At 49.7% G+C, this 19,954-nt stretch overlaps 1 protein-coding gene across 1 annotated transcript; it reads left to right on the top strand.

The window, feature by feature from the left end:
- Nucleotides 1-18,738: 18,738 nt before the first annotated feature.
- On the top strand, nt 18,739-19,716 carry LOC146771204 (histone H1.3-like). The gene has a single exon (XM_085640300.1). The coding sequence runs from the start codon at nt 19,019-19,021 to the stop codon at nt 19,667-19,669; it is 651 nt and encodes a 216-aa protein (XP_085496426.1). The 5' UTR covers nt 18,739-19,018; the 3' UTR covers nt 19,670-19,716.
- Nucleotides 19,717-19,954: the final 238 nt, after the last annotated feature.

Genomic DNA, 19,954 nt, shown 5'->3' with positions numbered 1-19,954 from the left:
GTATCAGAATAAGGCCTGCAAGGCCTTGGGCCTACTTCCAGCCTCCTGGCACCAGATTTACTGATACTTGTGACATTTGCAGGTGTTAGGCTTCAAGGGGATGAAGCCGCACCTTCTACCCAGGGTTATGGAGCTCCGCGCAGGGTGAGATTTCAGGCTTCACCCCTGGCTGGAGGTGTGAAAATAAAACACTTCACATACTCAGGAAAGCGTATTTAGCTGCTTTACAGTATCAGAATAAGGCCTGCAAGGCCTTGGGCCTACTTCCAGCCTCCTGGCACCAGTTTTACTGATACTTGTGACATTTGTAGTTGTTAGGCTTCAAGGGGATGAAGTCGCACCTTCTACCCAGGGTCATGGAGCTCCGCGCAGGGTGAGATTTCAGGCTTCACCCCTGGCTGGAGGTGTGAAAATAAAACACTTCACATACTCAGGAAAGTGTATTTAGCTCCTTTACAGTATCAGAATAAGGCCTGCAAGGCCTTGGGCCTACTTCCAGCCTCCTGGCACCAGTTTTACTGATACTTGTGACATTTGCAGGTGTTAGGCTTCAAGGGGATGAAGTCGCACCTTCTACCCAGGGTCATGGAGCTTCGCGCAGGGTGAGATTTCAGGGTTCACCCCTGGATGGAAGTGTGAAAATAAAACACTTCACTTACTCAGGAAAGTGTATTTAACTCATTTACAGTATCAGAACAAGGCCTGCAAGGCCTTGGGTTTGTTTCCAGCCTCCAGGCACCAGTTGTACTGATACTTGTGACACTTGGAGGTGTTATGCTTCAAGGGGATGAAGTCGCACCTTCTACCCAGGGTCATGGAGCTTCGCGCAGGGTAAGATTTCAGGGTTCACCCCTGGCTGGAGGTGTGAAAATAAAACACTTCACATACTCAGGAAAGTGTATTTAACTGCTTTACAGTATCACAATAAGGCCTGCAAGGCCTTGGGTGTGTTTCCAGCCTCCAGGCACCAGTTTTACTGATACTTGTGACATTTGCAGGTGTTAGGCTTCAAGGGGATGAAGTCGCACCTTCTACCCAGGGTTATGGAGCTCCGCGCAGGGTGAGATTTCAGGGTTCACCCCTGGATGGAAGTGTGAAAATAAAACACTTCACTTACTCAGGAAAGTGTATTTAACTCCTTTACAGTATCAGAACAAGGCCTGCAAGGCCTTGGGTTTGTTTCCAGCCTCCAGGCACCAGTTGTACTGATACTTGTGACACTTGGAGGTGTTATGCTTCAAGGGGATGAAGTCGCACCTTCTACCCAGGGTCATGGAGCTCCGCGCAGGGTAAGATTTCAGGGTTCACCCCTGGCTGGAGGTGTGAAAACAAATCACTTCACATACTCAGTAAAGTGTATTTCACTCCTTTACAGTATCAGAATAGGGCCTGCAATGCCTTGGGTGTGTTTCCAGCCTCCAGACACCAGTTTTACTGATACTGGTGACATTTGCAGGTGTTAGGCTTCAAGGGGAAGAAGTCGCACCTTCTACCCAGGGTCATGGAGCTCCGCGCAGGGTTAGATTTCAGGGTTCACCCCTGGCTCAAGGTGTGAAAACAAAACACTTCACATACTCAGGAAAGTGTATTTAACTCCTTTACAGTATCAGGATAAGGCCTGCAAGGCCTTGGGTGTGTTTCCAGCACCCAGGCACCAGTTTTACTGATGCTTGTGACGTTTGCAGGTGTTAGGCTTCAAGGGGATGAAGTCGCACCTTCTACCCAGGGTTATGGAGCTCCGCTCAGGGTGAGAATTCAGGGTTCACCCCTGGCTGGTGGTGTGAAAACAAAACACTTCACATACTCATTAAAGTGTATTTAACTCCTTTACAGTATCAGAATAGGACCTGCAATGCCTTGGGTGTGTTTCCAGCCTCCAGACTCCAGTTTTACTGATACTGGTGACATTTGCAGGTGTTAGGCTTCAAGGGGATGAAGTCGCAACTTCTACCCAGGGTTATGGAGCTCCGCGCAGGGTGAGATATCAGGGTTCACCCCTGGATGGAAGTGTGAAAATAAAACACTTCACTTACTCAGGAAAGTGTATTTAACTCATTTACAGTATCAGAACAAGGCCTGCAAGGCCTTGGGTTTGTTTCCAGCCTCCAGGCACCAGTTGTACTGATACTTGTGACACTTGGAGGTGTTATGCTTCAAGGGGATGAAGTCGCACCTTCTACCCAGGGTCATGGAGCTTCGCGCAGGGTAAGATTTCAGGGTTCACCCCTGGCTGGAGGTGTGAAAATAAAACACTTCACATACTCAGGAAAGCGTATTTAACTGCTTTACAGTATCACAATAAGGCCTGCAAGGCCTTGGGTGTGTTTCCAGCCTCCAGGCACCAGTTTTACTGATACTTGTGACATTTGCAGGTGTTAGGCTTCAAGGGGATGAAGTCGCACCTTCTACCCAGGGTTATGGAGCTCCGCGCAGGGTGAGATTTCAGGCTTCACCCCTGGCTGGAGGTGTGAAAATAAAACACTTCACATACTCAGGAAAGCGTATTTAGCTGCTTTACAGTATCAGAATAAGGCCTGCAAGGCCTTGGGCCTACTTCCAGCCTCCTGGCACCAGTTTTACTGATACTTGTGACATTTGTAGGTGTTAGGCTTCAAGGGGATGAAGCCGCACCTTCTACCCAGGGTTATGGAGCTCCGCGCAGGGTGAGATTTCAGGCTTCACCCCTGGCTGGAGGTGTGAAAATAAAACACTTCACATACTCAGGAAAGCGTATTTAGCTGCTTTACAGTATCAGAATAAGGCCTGCAAGGCCTTGGGCCTACTTCCAGCCTCCTGGCACCAGTTTTACTGATACTTGTGACATTTGTAGGTGTTAGGCTTCAAGGGGGTGAAGTCGCACCTTCTACCCAGGGTCATGGAGCTCCGCGCAGGGTGAGATTTCAGGCTTCACCCCTGGCTGGAGGTGTGAAAATAAAACACTTCACACACTCAGGAAAGTGTATTTAGCTCCTTTACAGTATCAGAATAAGGCCTGCAAGGCCTTGGGCCTACTTCCAGCCTCCTGGCACCAGTTTTACTGATACTTGTGACATTTGCAGGTGTTAGGCTTCAAGGGGATGAAGTCGCACCTTCTACCCAGGGTCATGGAGCTTCGTGCAGGGTGAGATTTCAGGGTTCACCCCTGGATGGAAGTGTGAAAATAAAACACTTCACTTACTCAGGAAAGTGTATTTAACTCATTTACAGTATCAGAACAAGGCCTGCAAGGCCTTGGGTTTGTTTCCAGCCTCCAGGCACCAGTTGTACTGATACTTGTGACACTTGGAGGTGTTATGCTTCAAGGGGATGAAGTCGCACCTTCTACCCAGGGTCATGGAGCTTCACGCAGGGTAAGATTTCAGGGTTCACCCCTGGCTGGAGGTGTGAAAATAAAACACTTCACATACTCAGGAAAGTGTATTTAACTGCTTTACAGTATCACAATAAGGCCTGCAAGGCCTTGGGTGTGTTTCCAGCCTCCAGGCACCAGTTTTACTGATACTTGTGACATTTGCAGGTGTTAGGCTTCAAGGGGATGAAGTCGCACCTTCTACCCAGGGTTATGGAGCTCCGCGCAGGGTGAGATTTCAGGGTTCACCCCTGGATGGAAGTGTGAAAATAAAACACTTCACTTACTCAGGAAAGTGTATTTAACTCCTTTACAGTATCAGAACAAGGCCTGCAAGGCCTTGGGTTTGTTTCCAGCCTCCAGGCACCAGTTGTACTGATACTTGTGACACTTGGAGGTGTTATGCTTCAAGGGGATGAAGTCGCACCTTCTACCCAGGGTCATGGAGCTCCGCGCAGGGTAAGATTTCAGGGTTCACCCCTGGCTGGAGGTGTGAAAACAAATCACTTCACATACTCAGGAAAGTGTATTTCACTCCTTTACAGTATCAGAATAGGGCCTGCAATGCCTTGGGTGTGTTTCCAGCCTCCAGACACCAGGTTTACTGATACTGGTGACATTTGCAGGTGTTAGGCTTCAAGGGGATGAAGTCGCACCTTCTACCCAGGGTCATGGAGCTCCGCGCAGGGTTAGATTTCAGGGTTCACCCCTGGCTCAAGGTGTGAAAACAAAACACTTCACATACTCGGGAAAGTGTATTTAACTCCTTTACAGTATCAGGATAAGGCCTGCAAGGCCTTGGGTGTGTTTCCAGCACCCAGGCACCAGTTTTACTGATGCTTGTGACGTTTGCAGGTGTTAGGCTTCAAGGGGATGAAGTCGCACCTTCTACCCAGGGTTATGGAGCTCCGCTCAGGGTGAGAATTCAGGGTTCACCCCTGGCTGGTGGTGTGAAAACAAAACACTTCAAATACTCATTAAAGTGTATTTAACTCCTTTACAGTATCAGAATAGGACCTGCAATGCCTTGGGTGTGTTTCCAGCCTCCAGACTCCAGTTTTACTGATACTGGTGACATTTGCAGGTGTTAGGCTTCAAGGGGATGAAGTCGCAACTTCTACCCAGGGTTATGGAGCTCCGCGCAGGGTGAGATATCAGGGTTCACCCCTGGATGGAAGTGTGAAAATAAAACACTTCACTTACTCAGGAAAGTGTATTTAACTCATTTACAGTATCAGAACAAGGCCTGCAAGGCCTTGGGTTTGTTTCCAGCCTCCAGGCACCAGTTGTACTGATACTTGTGACACTTGGAGGTGTTATGCTTCAAGGGGATGAAGTCGCACCTTCTACCCAGGGTCATGGAGCTTCGCGCAGGGTAAGATTTCAGGGTTCACCCCTGGCTGGAGGTGTGAAAATAAAACACTTCACATACTCAGGAAAGTGTATTTAACTGCTTTACAGTATCACAATAAGGCCTGCAAGGCCTTGGGTGTGTTTCCAGCCTCCAGGCACCAGTTGTACTGATACTTGTGACACTTGGAGGTGTTAGGCTTCAAGGGGATGAAGTCGCACCTTCTACCCAGGGTCATGGAGCTCCGCGCAGGGTGAGATTTCAGGCTTCACCCCTGGCTGGAGGTGTGAAAATAAAACACTTCACATACTCAGGAAAGTGTATTTAGCTGCTTTACAGTATCGGAATAAGGCCTGCAAGGCCTTGGGCCTACTTCCAGCCTCCTGGCACCAGTTTTACTGATACTTGTGACATTTGTAGGTGTTAGGCTTCAAGGGGATGAAGTCGCACCTTCTACCCAGGGTCATGGAGCTCCGCGCAGGGTGAGATTTCAGGCTTCACCCCTGGCTGGAGGTGTGAAAATAAAACACTTCACATACTCAGGAAAGTGTATTTAGCTCCTTTACAGTATCAGAATAAGACCTGCAAGGCCTTGGGCCTACTTCCAGCCTCCTGGCACCAGTTTTACTGATACTTGTGACATTTGCAGGTGTTAGGCTTCAAGGGGATGAAGTCGCACCTTCTACCCAGGGTCATGGAGCTCCGTGCAGGGTAAGGTTTCAGGCTTCACCCCAGGCTGGAGGTGTGAAAATAAAACACTTCACATACTCAGGAAAGTGTATTTAGCTGCTTTACTGTATCAGAATAAGGCCTGCAAGGCCTTGGGCCTACTTCCAGCCTCCTGGCACCAGATTTACTGATACTTGTGACATTTGTAGGTGTTAGGCTTCAAGGGGATGAAGTCGCACCTTCTACCCAGGGTCATGGAGCTCCGCGCAGGGTGAGATTTCAGGGTTCACCCCAGGCTTGAGGTGTGAAAATAAAACACTTCACATACTCAGGAAAGTGTATTTAGCTCCTTTACAGTATCAGAATAAGGCCTGCAAGGCCTTGGGCCTACATCCAGCCTACTGGCACCAGTTTTACTGATACTTGTGACATTTGCAGGTGTTGGGCTTCAAGGGGATCAAGTCGCACCTTCTACCCAGGGTTATGGAGCTCCGCGCAGGGTGAGATTTCAGGGTTCACCCCATGCTTGAGGTGTGAAAATAAAAGCTTCACATACTCAGGAAAGTATATTTAGCTCCTTTACAGTATCAGAATAAGGCCTGCAAGGCCTTGGGCCTACTTCCAGCCTCCTGGCACCAGTTTTACTGATACTTGTGACATTTGCAGGTGTTAGGCTTCAAGGGGATGAAGTCGCACCTTCTACCCAGGGTCATGGAGCTCCGCGCAGGGTGAGATTTCAGGCTTCACCCCTGGCTGGAGGTGTGAAAATAAAACACTTCACATACTCAGGAAATTGTATTTAGCTGCTTTACAGTATCAGAATAAGGCCTGCAAGGCCTTGGGCCTACTTCCAGCGTCCTGGCACCAGTTTTACTGATACTTGTGACATTTGCAGGTGTTAGGCTTCAAGGGGATGAAGTCGCACCTTCTACCCAGTGTCATGGAGCTCCGCGCAGGGTGAGATTTCTGGCTTCACCCCAGGCTTGAGGTGTGAAAATAAAACACTTCACATCCTCAGGAAAGTGTATTTAACTGCTTTACAGTATCATAATAAGGCCTGCAAGGCCTTGGGTGTGTTTCCAGCCTCCAGGCACCAGTTTTACTGATACTTGTGACATTTGCAGGTGTTAGGCTTCAAGGGGATGAAGTCGCACCTTCTACCCAGGGTCATGGAGCTCCGCGCAGGGTGAGATTTCAGGGTTCACCCCTGGATGGAAGTGTGAAAATAAAACACTTCACATACTCAGGAAAGTGTATTTAACTCCTTTACAGTATCAGAACAAGGCCTGCAAGGCCTTGGGCCTACTTCCAGCCTCCTGGCACCAGTTTTACTGATACTTGTGACATTTGTAGGTGTTAGGCTTCAAGGGGATGAAGTCGCACCTTCTACCCAGGGTCATGGAGCTCCGCGCAGGGTGAGATTTCAGGGTTCACCCCAGGCTTGAGGTGTGAAAAATATACACTTCACATACTCAGGAAAGTGTATTTAGCTGCTTTACAGTATCAGAATAAGGCCTGCAAGGCCTTGGGCCTACTTCCAGCCTCCTGGCACCAGTTTTACTGATACTTGTGACATTTGTAGGTGTTAGGCTTCAAGGGGATGAAGTCGCACCTTCTACCCAGGGTTATGGAGCTCCGCGCAGGGTGAGATTTCAGAGTTCACCCCTGGATGGAAGTGTGAAAATAAAACACTTCACATACTCAGGAAAGCGTATTTAGCTGCTTTACAGTATCAGAATAAGGCCTGCAAGGCCTTGGGCCTACTTCCAGCCTCCTGGCACCAGATTTACTGATACTTGTGACATTTGCAGGTGTTAGGCTTCAAGGGGATGAAGCCGCACCTTCTACCCAGGGTTATGGAGCTCCGCGCAGGGTGAGATTTCAGGCTTCACCCCTGGCTGGAGGTGTGAAAATAAAACACTTCACATACTCAGGAAAGCGTATTTAGCTGCTTTACAGTATCAGAATAAGGCCTGCAAGGCCTTGGGCCTACTTCCAGCCTCCTGGCACCAGTTTTACTGATACTTGTGACATTTGTAGGTGTTAGGCTTCAAGGGGATGAAGTCGCACCTTCTACCCAGGGTCATGGAGCTCCGCGCAGGGTGAGATTTCAGGCTTCACCCCTGGCTGGAGGTGTGAAAATAAAACACTTCACACACTCAGGAAAGTGTATTTAGCTCCTTTACAGTATCAGAATAAGGCCTGCAAGGCCTTGGGCCTACTTCCAGCCTCCTGGCACCAGTTTTACTGATACTTGTGACATTTGCAGGTGTTAGGCTTCAAGGGGATGAAGTCGCACCTTCTACCCAGGGTCATGGAGCTTCGCGCAGGGTGAGATTTCAGGGTTCACCCCTGGATGGAAGTGTGAAAATAAAACACTTCACTTACTCAGGAAAGTGTATTTAACTCATTTACAGTATCAGAACAAGGCCTGCAAGGCCTTGGGTTTGTTTCCAGCCTCCAGGCACCAGTTGTACTGATACTTGTGACACTTGGAGGTGTTATGCTTCAAGGGGATGAAGTCGCACCTTCTACCCAGGGTCATGGAGCTTCACGCAGGGTAAGATTTCAGGGTTCACCCCTGGCTGGAGGTGTGAAAATAAAACACTTCACATACTCAGGAAAGTGTATTTAACTGCTTTACAGTATCACAATAAGGCCTGCAAGGCCTTGGGTGTGTTTCCAGCCTCCAGGCACCAGTTTTACTGATACTTGTGACATTTGCAGGTGTTAGGCTTCAAGGGGATGAAGTCGCACCTTCTACCCAGGGTTATGGAGCTCCGCGCAGGGTGAGATTTCAGGGTTCACCCCTGGATGGAAGTGTGAAAATAAAACACTTCACTTACTCAGGAAAGTGTATTTAACTCCTTTACAGTATCAGAACAAGGCCTGCAAGGCCTTGGGTTTGTTTCCAGCCTCCAGGCACCAGTTGTACTGATACTTGTGACACTTGGAGGTGTTATGCTTCAAGGGGATGAAGTCGCACCTTCTACCCAGGGTCATGGAGCTCCGCGCAGGGTAAGATTTCAGGGTTCACCCCTGGCTGGAGGTGTGAAAACAAATCACTTCACATACTCAGGAAAGTGTATTTCACTCCTTTACAGTATCAGAATAGGGCCTGCAATGCCTTGGGTGTGTTTCCAGCCTCCAGACACCAGTTTTACTGATACTGGTGACATTTGCAGGTGTTAGGCTTCAAGGGGATGAAGTCGCACCTTCTACCCAGGGTCATGGAGCTCCGCGCAGGGTTAGATTTCAGGGTTCACCCCTGGCTCAAGGTGTGAAAACAAAACACTTCACATACTCGGGAAAGTGTATTTAACTCCTTTACAGTATCAGGATAAGGCCTGCAAGGCCTTGGGTGTGTTTCCAGCACCCAGGCACCAGTTTTACTGATGCTTGTGACGTTTGCAGGTGTTAGGCTTCAAGGGGATGAAGTCGCACCTTCTACCCAGGGTTATGGAGCTCCGCTCAGGGTGAGAATTCAGGGTTCACCCCTGGCTGGTGGTGTGAAAACAAAACACTTCACATACTCATTAAAGTGTATTTAACTCCTTTACAGTATCAGAATAGGACCTGCAATGCCTTGGGTGTGTTTCCAGCCTCCAGACTCCAGTTTTACTGATACTGGTGACATTTGCAGGTGTTAGGCTTCAAGGGGATGAAGTCGCAACTTCTACCCAGGGTTATGGAGCTCCGCGCAGGGTGAGATATCAGGGTTCACCCCTGGATGGAAGTGTGAAAATAAAACACTTCACTTACTCAGGAAAGTGTATTTAACTCATTTACAGTATCAGAACAAGGCCTGCAAGGCCTTGGGTTTGTTTCCAGCCTCCAGGCACCAGTTGTACTGATACTTGTGACACTTGGAGGTGTTATGCTTCAAGGGGATGAAGTCGCACCTTCTACCCAGGGTCATGGAGCTTCGCGCAGGGTAAGATTTCAGGGTTCACCCCTGGCTGGAGGTGTGAAAATAAAACACTTCACATACTCAGGAAAGTGTATTTAACTGCTTTACAGTATCACAATAAGGCCTGCAAGGCCTTGGGTGTGTTTCCAGCCTCCAGGCACCAGTTTTACTGATACTTGTGACATTTGCAGGTGTTAGGCTTCAAGGGGATGAAGTCGCACCTTCTACCCAGGGTTATGGAGCTCCGCGCAGGGTGAGATTTCAGGGTTCACCCCTGGATGGAAGTGTGAAAATAAAACACTTCACTTACTCAGGAAAGTGTATTTAACTCCTTTACAGTATCAGAACAAGGCCTGCAAGGCCTTGGGTTTGTTTCCAGCCTCCAGGCACCAGTTGTACTGATACTTGTGACACTTGGAGGTGTTATGCTTCAAGGGGATGAAGTCGCACCTTCTACCCAGGGTCATGGAGCTCCGCGCAGGGTGAGATTTCAGGCTTCACCCCTGGCTGGAGGTGTGAAAATAAAACACTTCACATACTCAGGAAAGTGTATTTAGCTGCTTTACAGTATCAGAATAAGGCCTGCAAGGCCTTGGGCCTACTTCCAGCCTCCTGGCACCAGTTTTACTGATACTTGTGACATTTGTAGGTGTTAGGCTTCAAGGGGATGAAGTTGCACCTTCTACCCAGGGTTATGGACCTTCGCGCAGGGTATGATTTCGGGTTTCAACCCTGGCTGGAGATGTGAAATCAAAACACTTCACAGACTCAGTAAAGAGTATTTAGGTCCTTCACAGTAACAGAACAAGGCCTGCAAGGCCTTTGGCCTGATTCCAGCCTCCTGGCACTAATTTACTGATACTTGTGACATTTGCAGGCGTTAGGCTTCAAGGGGACAAAGTCGCACCTTCTACCCGGGCTTATGGAGCTCCGCGCAGGGTGAGATATCAGGGTTCACCCCTGGCTGGAGGTGTGAAAATAAAGCACTTCACATACTCAGGAAAGTGTATTTAACTCCTTTAAAGTATCAGAATAATGCCTGCAAGGCCTTGGGTGTGTTTCCAGCCTCCAGGCACCGGTTTTACTGATAATTGTGACATTTGCCGGTGTTAGGCTTCATGGGGATGAAGTCGCACCTTCTACCCAGGGTTATGGAGCTCCGCGCAGGGTGAGAAGTCAGGGTTCACCCCTGGCTGGAGGTGTGAAAATAAAACACTTCACATACTCAGGAAAGTGTATTTAACTCCTTTACAGTATCAGAATAAGGCCTGCAAGGCCTTGGGTGTGTTTCCAGCATCCAGGCACCAGTTTTACTGATGCTTGTGACCTTTGCAGGTGTTAGGCTTCAAGGGGAGGAAGTCGCACCTTCTACCCAGGGTCATGGAGCTCCGCGCAGGGTTAGATTTCAGGGTTCACCCCTGGCTCAAGGTGTGAAAACAAAACACTTCACATACTCAGAAAAGTGTATTTAACTCCTTTACAGTATCAGGATAAGGCCTGCAAGGCCTTGGGTGTGTTTCCAGCACCCAGGCACCAGTTTTACTGATGCTTGTGACGTTTGCAGGTGTTAGGCTTCAAGGGGATGAAGTCGCACCTTCTACCCAGGGTTATGGAGCTCCGCTCAGGGTGAGAATTCAGGGTTCACCCCTGGCTGGTGGTGTGAAAACAAAACACTTCACATCCTCAGTAAAGTGTATTTAACTCCTTTACAGTATCAGAATAGGACCTGCAATGCCTTGGGTGTGTTTCCAGCCTCCAGACTCCAGTTTTACTGATGCTTGTGACATTTGCAGGTGTTAGGCTTCAAGGGGATGAAGTCGCAACTTCTACGCAGGGTTATGGAGCTCCGCGCAGGGTGAGAATTCAGGGTTCACCCCTGGCTGTTGGTGTGAAAACAAAACACTTTACATACTCAGTAAAGTGTATTTAACTCCTTCACAGTATCAGAACAAGGCCTGCAAGGTCTTGGGCCTACTTCCAGCCTCCTAGCACCAATTTACTGATACTTGTGACATTTGCAGGTGTTAGGCTTCAAGGGGATGAAGTTGCACCTTCTACCCAAGGTTATGGAGCTCCGCGCAGGGTGAGAATTCAGGGTTCACCCCTGGCTGTTGGTGTGAAAACAAAACACTTTACATACTCAGTAAAGTGTATTTAACTCCTTCACAGTATCAGAACAAGGCCTGCAAGGCCTTGGGCCTAATTCCAGCCTCCTGGCACCAATTTACTGATACTTGTGACATTTGCAGGTGTTAGGCTTCAAGGGGATAAAGTTGCACCTTCTACCCAAGGGTATGGAGCTCCGCGCAGGGTGAGATATCAGGGTTCAACCCTGGCTGGAGGTGTGAAAATAAAACACTTCACATACTCAGCAAAGTGTATTTAACTCCTTTACAGTATCAGAATAAGGCCTGCAAGGCCTTGGGTGTGTTTCCAGCATCCAGGAACCAGTTTTACTGATGCTTGTGACATTTGCAGGTGTTAGGCTTCAAGGGGATGAAGTCGCACCTTCTACCCAGGGTTATGGAGCTCCGCGCAGGGTGAGAATTCAGGGTTCACCCCTGGCTGTTGGTGTGAAAACAAAACACTTTACATACTCAGTAAAGTGTATTTAACTCCTTCACAGTATCAGAACAAGGCCTGCAAGGCCTTGGGCCTACTTCCAGCCTCCTAGCACCAATTTACTGATACTTGTGACATTTGCAGGTGTTAGGCTTCAAGGGGATGAAGTTGCACCTTCTACCCAAGGTTATGGAGCTCCGCGCAGGGTGAGAATTCAGGGTTCACCCCTGGCTGTTGGTGTGAAAACAAAACACTTTACATACTCAGTAAAGTGTATTTAACTCCTTCACAGTATCAGAACAAGGCCTGCAAGGCCTTGGGCCTAATTCCAGCCTCCTGGCACCAACTTACTGATACTTGTGACATTTGCAGGTGTTAGGCTTCAAGGGGATAAAGTTGCACCTTCTACCCAAGGGTATGGAGCTCCGCGCAGGGTGAGATATCAGGGTTCACCCCTGGCTGGAGGTGTGAAAATAAAACACTTCACATACTCAGGAAAGTGTATTTAACTCCTTTACAGTATCAGAATAAGGCCTGCAAGGCCTTGGGTGTGTTTCCAGCATCCAGGCACCAGTTTTACTGATGCTTGTGACATTTGCAGGTGTTAGGCTTCAAGGGGATGAAGTCGCACCTTCTACCCAGGGTTATGGAGCTCTGCGCAGGGTGAGAATTCAGGGTTCACCCCTGGCTGTTTGTGTGTAAACAAAACACTTCACATACTCAGTAAAGAGTATCTATCTCCTTCACAGTAACTGAACAAGGCCTGCAAGGCCTTGGGCCTAATTCCAGCCTCCAGACACCAGTTTTAATGATCCTTGTGACATTTGCAGGTGTTAGGCTTCAAGGGGAGGAAGTCGCACCTTCTACCCAGGGTCATGGAGCTCCGAGCAGGGTTAGATTTCAGGGTTCACCCCTGGCTCAAGGTGTGAAAACAAAACACTTCACATTCTCAGTAAAGTGTATTTAACTCCTTTACAGTATCAGAATAAGGCCTGCAAGGCCATGGGTGTGTTTCCAGCATCCAGGAACCAGTTTTACTGATGCTTGTGACATTTGCAGGTGTTAGGCTTCAAGGGGATGAAGTCGCACCTTCTACCCAGGGTTATGGAGCTCCGCGCAGGGTGAGAATTCAGGGTTCACCCCTGGCTGTTGGTGTGAAAACAAAACACTTTACATACTCAGTAAAGTGTATTTAACTCCTTCACAGTATCAGAACAAGGCCTGCAAGGCCTTGGGCCTACTTCCAGCCTCCTAGCACCAATTTACTGATACTTGTGACATTTGCAGGTGTTAGGCTTCAAGGGGATGAAGTTGCACCTTCTACCCAAGGTTATGGAGCTCCGCGCAGGGTGAGAATTCAGGGTTCACCCCTGGCTGTTGGTGTGAAAACAAAACACTTTACATACTCAGTAAAGTGTATTTAACTCCTTCACAGTATCAGAACAAGGCCTGCAAGGCCTTGGGCCTAATTCCAGCCTCCTGGCACCAATTTACTGATACTTGTGACATTTGCAGGTGTTAGGCTTCAAGGGGATAAAGTTGCACCTTCTACCCAAGGGTATGGAGCTCCGCGCAGGGTGAGATATCAGGGTTCACCCCTGGCTGGAGGTGTGAAAATAAAACACTTCACATACTCAGGAAAGTGTATTTAACTCCTTTACAGTATCAGAATAAGGCCTGCAAGGCCTTGGGTGTGTTTCCAGCATCCAGGCACCAGTTTTACTGATGCTTGTGACATTTGCAGGTGTTAGGCTTCAAGGGGATGAAGTCGCACCTTCTACCCAGGGTTATGGAGCTCTGCGCAGGGTGAGAATTCAGGGTTCACCCCTGGCTGTTTGTGTGTAAACAAAACACTTCACATACTCAGTAAAGAGTATCTATCTCCTTCACAGTAACTGAACAAGGCCTGCAAGGCCTTGGGCCTAATTCCAGCCTCCAGACACCAGTTTTAATGATCCTTGTGACATTTGCAGGTGTTAGGCTTCAAGGGGAGGAAGTCGCACCTTCTACCCAGGGTCATGGAGCTCCGCGCAGGGTTAGATTTCAGGGTTCACCCCTGGCTCAAGGTGTGAAAACAAAACACTTCACATTCTCAGTAAAGTGTATTTAACTCCTTTACAGTATCAGAATAGGACCTGCAATGCCTTGGGTGTGTTTCCAGCCTCCAGACACCAGTTTTACTGATACTGGTGACATTTGCAGGTGTTAGGCTTCAAGGGGATGAAGTCGCAACTTCTACCCAGCGTTATGGAGCTCCGCGCAGGGTGAGAATTCAGGGTTCACCCCTGGCTGTTGGTGTGAAAACAAAACACTTTACATACTCAGTAAAGTGTATTTAACTCCTTCACAGTATCATAACAAGGCCTGCAAGGCCTTGGGCCTAGTTCCAGCCTCCTAGCACCAATTTACTGATACTTGTGACATTTGCAGGTGTTAGGCTTCAAGGGGATAAAGTTGCACCTTCTACCCAAGGGTATGGAGCTCCGCGCAGGGTGAGATATCAGGGTTCACCCCTGGCTGGAGGTGTGAAAATAAAACACTTCACATACTCAGGAAAGTGTATTTAACTCCTTTACAGTATCAGAATAAGGCCTGCAAGGCCTTGGGCCTACTTCCAGCCTCCTGGCACCAGTTTTACTGATACTTGTGACATTTGCAGGTGTTAGGCTTCAAGGGGATAAAGTTGCACCTTCTACCCAAGGGTATGGAGCTCCGCGCAGGGTTAGATTTCAGGGTTCACCCCTGGCTCAAGGTGTGAAAACAAAACACTTCACATACTCAGGAAAGTGTATTTAACTCCTTTACAGTATCAGGATAAGGCCTGCAAGGCCTTGGGTGTGTTTCCAGCATCCAGGCACCAGTTTAACTGATGCTTGTGACATTTGCAGGTGTCAGGCTTCAAGGGGATGAAGTCGCACCTTCTACCCAGGGTTAAGGAGCTTTGCGCAGGGTAAGATTTCAGGGTTCACCGCTGGCTGGAGGTGTGAAAATAAAACACTTCACATACTCAGGAAAGCGTATTTAGCTCCTTTACAGTATCAGAATAAGGCCTACAAGGCCTTGGGTGTGTTTCCAGCCTCCAGGCACCAGTTTTACTGATACTTGAGACATTTGTAGGTGTTAGGCTTCAAGGGGATGAAGTCGCACCTTCTACCCAGGGTTATGGAGCTCCGCGCAGGGTAAGATTTCAGGCTTCACCCCTGGCTGGAGGTGTGAAAATAAAACACTTCAAATACTCAGGAAAGTGTATTTAGCTCCTTTACAGTATCAGAATAAGGCCTGCAAGGCCTTGGGCCTACTTCCAGCCTCCTGGCACCAGTTTTACTGATACTTGTGACATTTGCAGGTGTTAGGCTTCAAGAGGATGAAGTCGCACCTTCTACCCAGGGTCATGGAGCTTCGCGCAGGGTAAGATTTCAGGGTTCACCCCTGGCTGGAGGTGTGAAAATAAAACACTTCACATACTCAGGAAAGTGTATTTAACTGCTTTACAGTATCACAATAAGGCCTGCAAGGCCTTGGGTGTGTTTCCAGCCTCCAGGCACCAGTTTTACTGATACTTGTGACATTTGCAGGTGTTAGGCTTCAAGGGGATGAAGTCGCACCTTCTACCCAGGGTTATGGAGCTCCGCGCAGGGTAAGATTTCAGGGTTCACCCCAGGCTTGAGGTGTGAAAATAAAACACTTCACATACTCAGGAAAGTGTATTTAGCTGCTTTACAGTATCAGAACAAGGCCTACAAGGCCTTGGGCCTACTTTCAGCCTCCTGGCACCAGTTTTACTGATACTTGTGACATTTGCAGGTGTTAGGCTTCAAGGGGATGAAGTCGCACCTTCTACCCAGTGTCATGGAGCTCCGCGCAGGGTGAGATTTCTGGCTTCACCCCAGGCTTGAGGTGTGAAAATAAAACACTTCACATACTCAGGAAAGTGTATTTAACTGCTTTACAGTATCATAATAAGGCCTGCAAGGCCTTGGGTGTGTTTCCAGCCTCCAGACACCAGTTTTACTGATACTGGTGACATTTGCAGGTGTTAGGCTTCAAGGGGATGAAGTTGCACCTTCTACCCAAGGTTATGGAGCTCCGCGCAGGGTGAGAATTCAGGGTTCACCCCTGGCTGTTGGTGTGAAAACAAAACACTTTACATACTCAGTAAAGTGTATTTAACTCCTTCACAGTATCAGAACAAGGCCTGCAAGGCCTTGGGCCTAATTCCAGCCTCCTGGCACCAATTTACTGATACTTGTGACATTTGCAGGTGTTAGGCTTCAAGGGGATAAAGTTGCACCTTCTACCCAAGGGTATGGAGCTCCGCGCAGGGTGAGATATCAGGGTTCACCCCTGGCTGGAGGTGTGAAAATAAAACACTTCACATACTCAGGAAAGTGTATTTAACTCCTTTACAGTATCAGAATAAGGCCTGCAAGGCCTTGGGTGTGTTTCCAGCATCCAGGCACCAGTTTTACTGATGCTTGTGACATTTGCAGGTGTTAGGCTTCAAGGGGAAGAAGTCGCACCTTCTACCCATGGTCACGGAGCTCCGCGCAGGGTTAGATTTCAGGGTTCACCCCTGGCTCAAGGTGTGAAAATAAAACACTTCACATACTCAGGAAAGTGTATTTCACTCCTTTACAGTATCAGAATAGGGCCTGCAAGGCCCTGGGTGTGTTTCCAGCATCCAGGCACCAGTTTTACTGATGCTTGTGACGTTTGCAGGTGTTAGGCTTCAAGGGGATGAAGTCGCACCTTCTACCCAGGGTTATGGATCTCCGCGCAGGGTGAGAATTCAGGGTTCACCCCTGGCTGGTGGTGTGAAAACAAAACACTTCACATACTCAGTAAAGTGTATTTAACTCCTTCACAGTATCAGAACAAGGCCTGCAAGGCCTTGGGCCTAATTCCAGCCTCCTGGCACCAATTTACTGATACTTGTGACATTTGCAGGTGTTAGGCTTCAAGGGGAAGAAGTCGCACCTTCTACCCAGGGTCATGGAGCTCCGCGCAGGGTTAGATTTCAGGGTTCACCCCTGGCTCAAGGTGTGAAAACAAAACACTTCACATACTCAGGAAAGTGTATTTAACTCCTTTACAGTATCAGGATAAGGCCTGCAAGGCCCTGGGTGTGTTTCCAGCATCCAGGCACCAGTTTTACTGATGCTTGTGACGTTTGCAGGTGTTAGGCTTCAAGGGGATGAAGTCGCACCTTCTACCCAGGGTTATGGATCTCCGCGCAGGGTGAGAATTCAGGGTTCACCCCTGGCTGGTGGTGTGAAAACAAAACACTTCACATCCTCAGTAAAGTGTATTTAACTCCTTTACAGTATCAGAATAGGACCTGCAATGCCTTGGGTGTGTTTCCAGCCTCCAGACTCCAGTTTTACTGATACTGGTGACATTTGCAGGTGTTAGGCTTCAAGGGGATGAAGTCGCAACTTCTACCCAGGGTTATGGAGCTCCGCGCAGGGTGAGAATTCAGGGTTCACCCCTGGCTGTTGGTGTGAAAATAAAACACCTCACATTCTCAGGAAAGTGTATTTAGCTCCTTTACAGTATCAGAATATGGCCTGCAAGGCCTTGGGCCTACTTCCAGCCTCCTGGCACCAGTTGTACTGATACTTGTGACATTTGTAGGTGTTAGGCTTCAAGGGGATGAAGTCGCACCTTCTACCCAGGGTCATGGAGCTCCGCGCAGGGTGAGATTTCAGGGTTCACCCCTGGATGGAGGTGTGACTATGTGGAGTGTTTTGTTTTCACACCTCCAGCCAGGCATGAACCCTGAAATCTCACCCTGCGCGGAGCTCCTCAACCCTGTGTAGAAGGTGCAACTTCATCCCCTTGAAGCTGTACACCTCCAAATGTCACACATATTACTAAAACAGGTACCTGGAAGCTAGGGATGGGCCGGAGATCCTGAAGGCTAAGATCTGATACTGGGACTGGTGTTCATGTACGTTCTGGACTATGTGAAGTGTTCTGTTTTCTTCCCCTACCTCCGTCCAAATTAGCAGCAGGCCTCGATCAGGCTACAGGGCGCAGAATATCATTTCTGGTCTCAGGTCTCCCTCGTGATATACCATTGGATTCAGGAGTGGTCCCCACTCCAGCGATAGGGCTCAGTAGAACAGTTGTAGTCACATGCCTCACTCTGTACTGTACTATTCAGTTCCGCAGTGGGCCTCCCCCCGGTCATAGGCTCAGCGTCTGACATACAGTAACTCACTCTGTCTACAGATGTCACCTCAGACGTACACCTAGCTCCAGCTTTAAAAATCAGCTCAGTAGAGTGCCTCCATGCCGGTACTGGGGTCACCATTTCAGGTGCATTCCCACCCTCTGCTCTCACTTGGGGTGTTTTTAAACATGTAGGCCTAACTCGGCCGCCTTCCTTCGTTGTGTCACTGTATTTATTTTATTTAGTCTGCGCCCGCCTCCTCTGGCTCGGCGCTCGGCAGTGAATGCCCTCTGCCTGCATGTGAAGCTGCCAGCACACGGCCGCCTGGTGATGCATGCGAGGCCGGAGCCAGGGCCGTGCCCCGCTGCTTGTAAAAGGCCTCCGGTTGCGCCCCCCCCAGCCGTGGGTGCCACAGCCGAGGGTGCAGGCGCCGGGCTGGGGGCTCCCTGGCATTGTTTCCACCCCGCGCTCGGCCGGCGGAGCCCTGTGTTACTTCGGCCCGTTCCAGAACGCGCTCCCCGCGGCCCCCGCAGCCCCACTGTGACGCCGCAGGGCCCGCTCCCTGCAGGAGCCCCCTCCCTCCCGCGGGCCGCCGCTCCCGGCCGCAGGAGGCGAGAGTGGTTGGGTAAAGGGGCCGGGAGCCCGGGATTTCAGGCATGGAGGCGTCCACCGTCGGGGGAGCGCCGAGTCTCCCCGCGGATCACAAGCCAGGGACGAGGGGTGGATCCGAAACGGGGGCAGGCCCGGGAGAGGGCCGAAGCTGGGCTCCTGGTCATACATGTGTGGAAGCGCGTGTTTAACTGATTGTGCTTTAAAACGTGGATAATCGGAAGGTAGGAAACACAAAAGTCAGCTCGGAGCAGAGAGCCGAGTGTGCCTCGCAGAGCCCTGTCTGCTCGCGACCAATCAGAGGCTGGCTCCTCCCTGTATATATTCACGGGGCTCGGGCCGAGAGGGACATTTCTGTTCTGTGACAGCGCCCGCGCCGAGACTTGCATTGCAATGGCCGAAACCGCTCCAGCCGCCGCGGCGCCTCCCGCTGAGGTCGCCCCCAAGAAGAAGCAGCAGAAGAAGACAGCGGGGGCCTCCAAGGCCAAGAAGCCTTCCGGCCCCAGCGTGGCCGATCTGATCTTGAAGGTGGTGACCGCCTCTGCCGAGAGGAAGGGAGTCTCCCTGTCGGCCATGAAGAAGGGGCTGATCGCCGAGGGCTACGATGTGGACAAGAACAAGAGCCGGGTCAAGGCCTCCGTCAAGAGCCTGGTCAGCAAAGGCGCCCTGGCCCAGCTGAAGGGCACCGGGGCCTCCGGATCCTTCAAGGTGAACAAGAAGCAGCTGGAGGGCAAGAAGGCGGCCAAGAAGGCGGCCGCCAAGACCAAGAAACCAGCGGCCAAGAAAGCTGCCCCTGCTGCCAAGAAGCCCAAAAAGGCTCCCGCGGGGGTCAAGAAGAGCCCGAAGAAGGTCAAGAAGCCAGCGGCAGCAAAGAGCCCCAAGAAGCCCAAGGCTGCCCCCGCCAAGAAGGCTGCCAAGAGCCCAGCGAAAGCCAAGGCGGCGAAGCCCAAAGTGGCCAAGAAAAGCCCTGCCAAGGTAGTCAAACCCAAGGCAGCCAAGCCCAAAGCAGCCAAGCCCAAGAAGGCAGCGCCCAAGAAGAAGTAAGGGCTTGCACCGAGACACTGCAAACACAACGGCTCTTTTAAGAGCCATCCACCCGGTCTAGAAGAGAGCTTGTTCACCCCCACCCTTTCACCCCGCGTGCACACTTCTCAATAATAATAAACGGCACAGTAAATCCCTAGCGCACCTTTACACACGCGAGTGCCGTGTGTGATCTTGGTCATATGAACGGCTCTTTTGGTGCTGCGTGGATTGGAATCTTTATAACAAAGAAAGAAGGGGGTCTGGGAGTTATTAGACCTCAGTTTATAATAAATGTGAGATAAC

The sequence above is a fragment of the Triturus cristatus genome, unplaced genomic scaffold (genome assembly GCF_964204655.1).
Source record: "Triturus cristatus unplaced genomic scaffold, aTriCri1.1 SCAFFOLD_820, whole genome shotgun sequence".
Classification (NCBI taxonomy): domain Eukaryota; kingdom Metazoa; phylum Chordata; class Amphibia; order Caudata; family Salamandridae; genus Triturus; species Triturus cristatus.
This window is presented reverse-complemented; position numbering and strand designations above follow the sequence as displayed.

Bases quoted from the DNA above. Each gene is read 5' to 3' on its own strand.
- LOC146771204 (XM_085640300.1), top strand. From the start codon at position 19,019: ATGGCCGAAACCGCTCCAGCCGCCGCGGCGCCTCCCGCTGAGGTCGCC.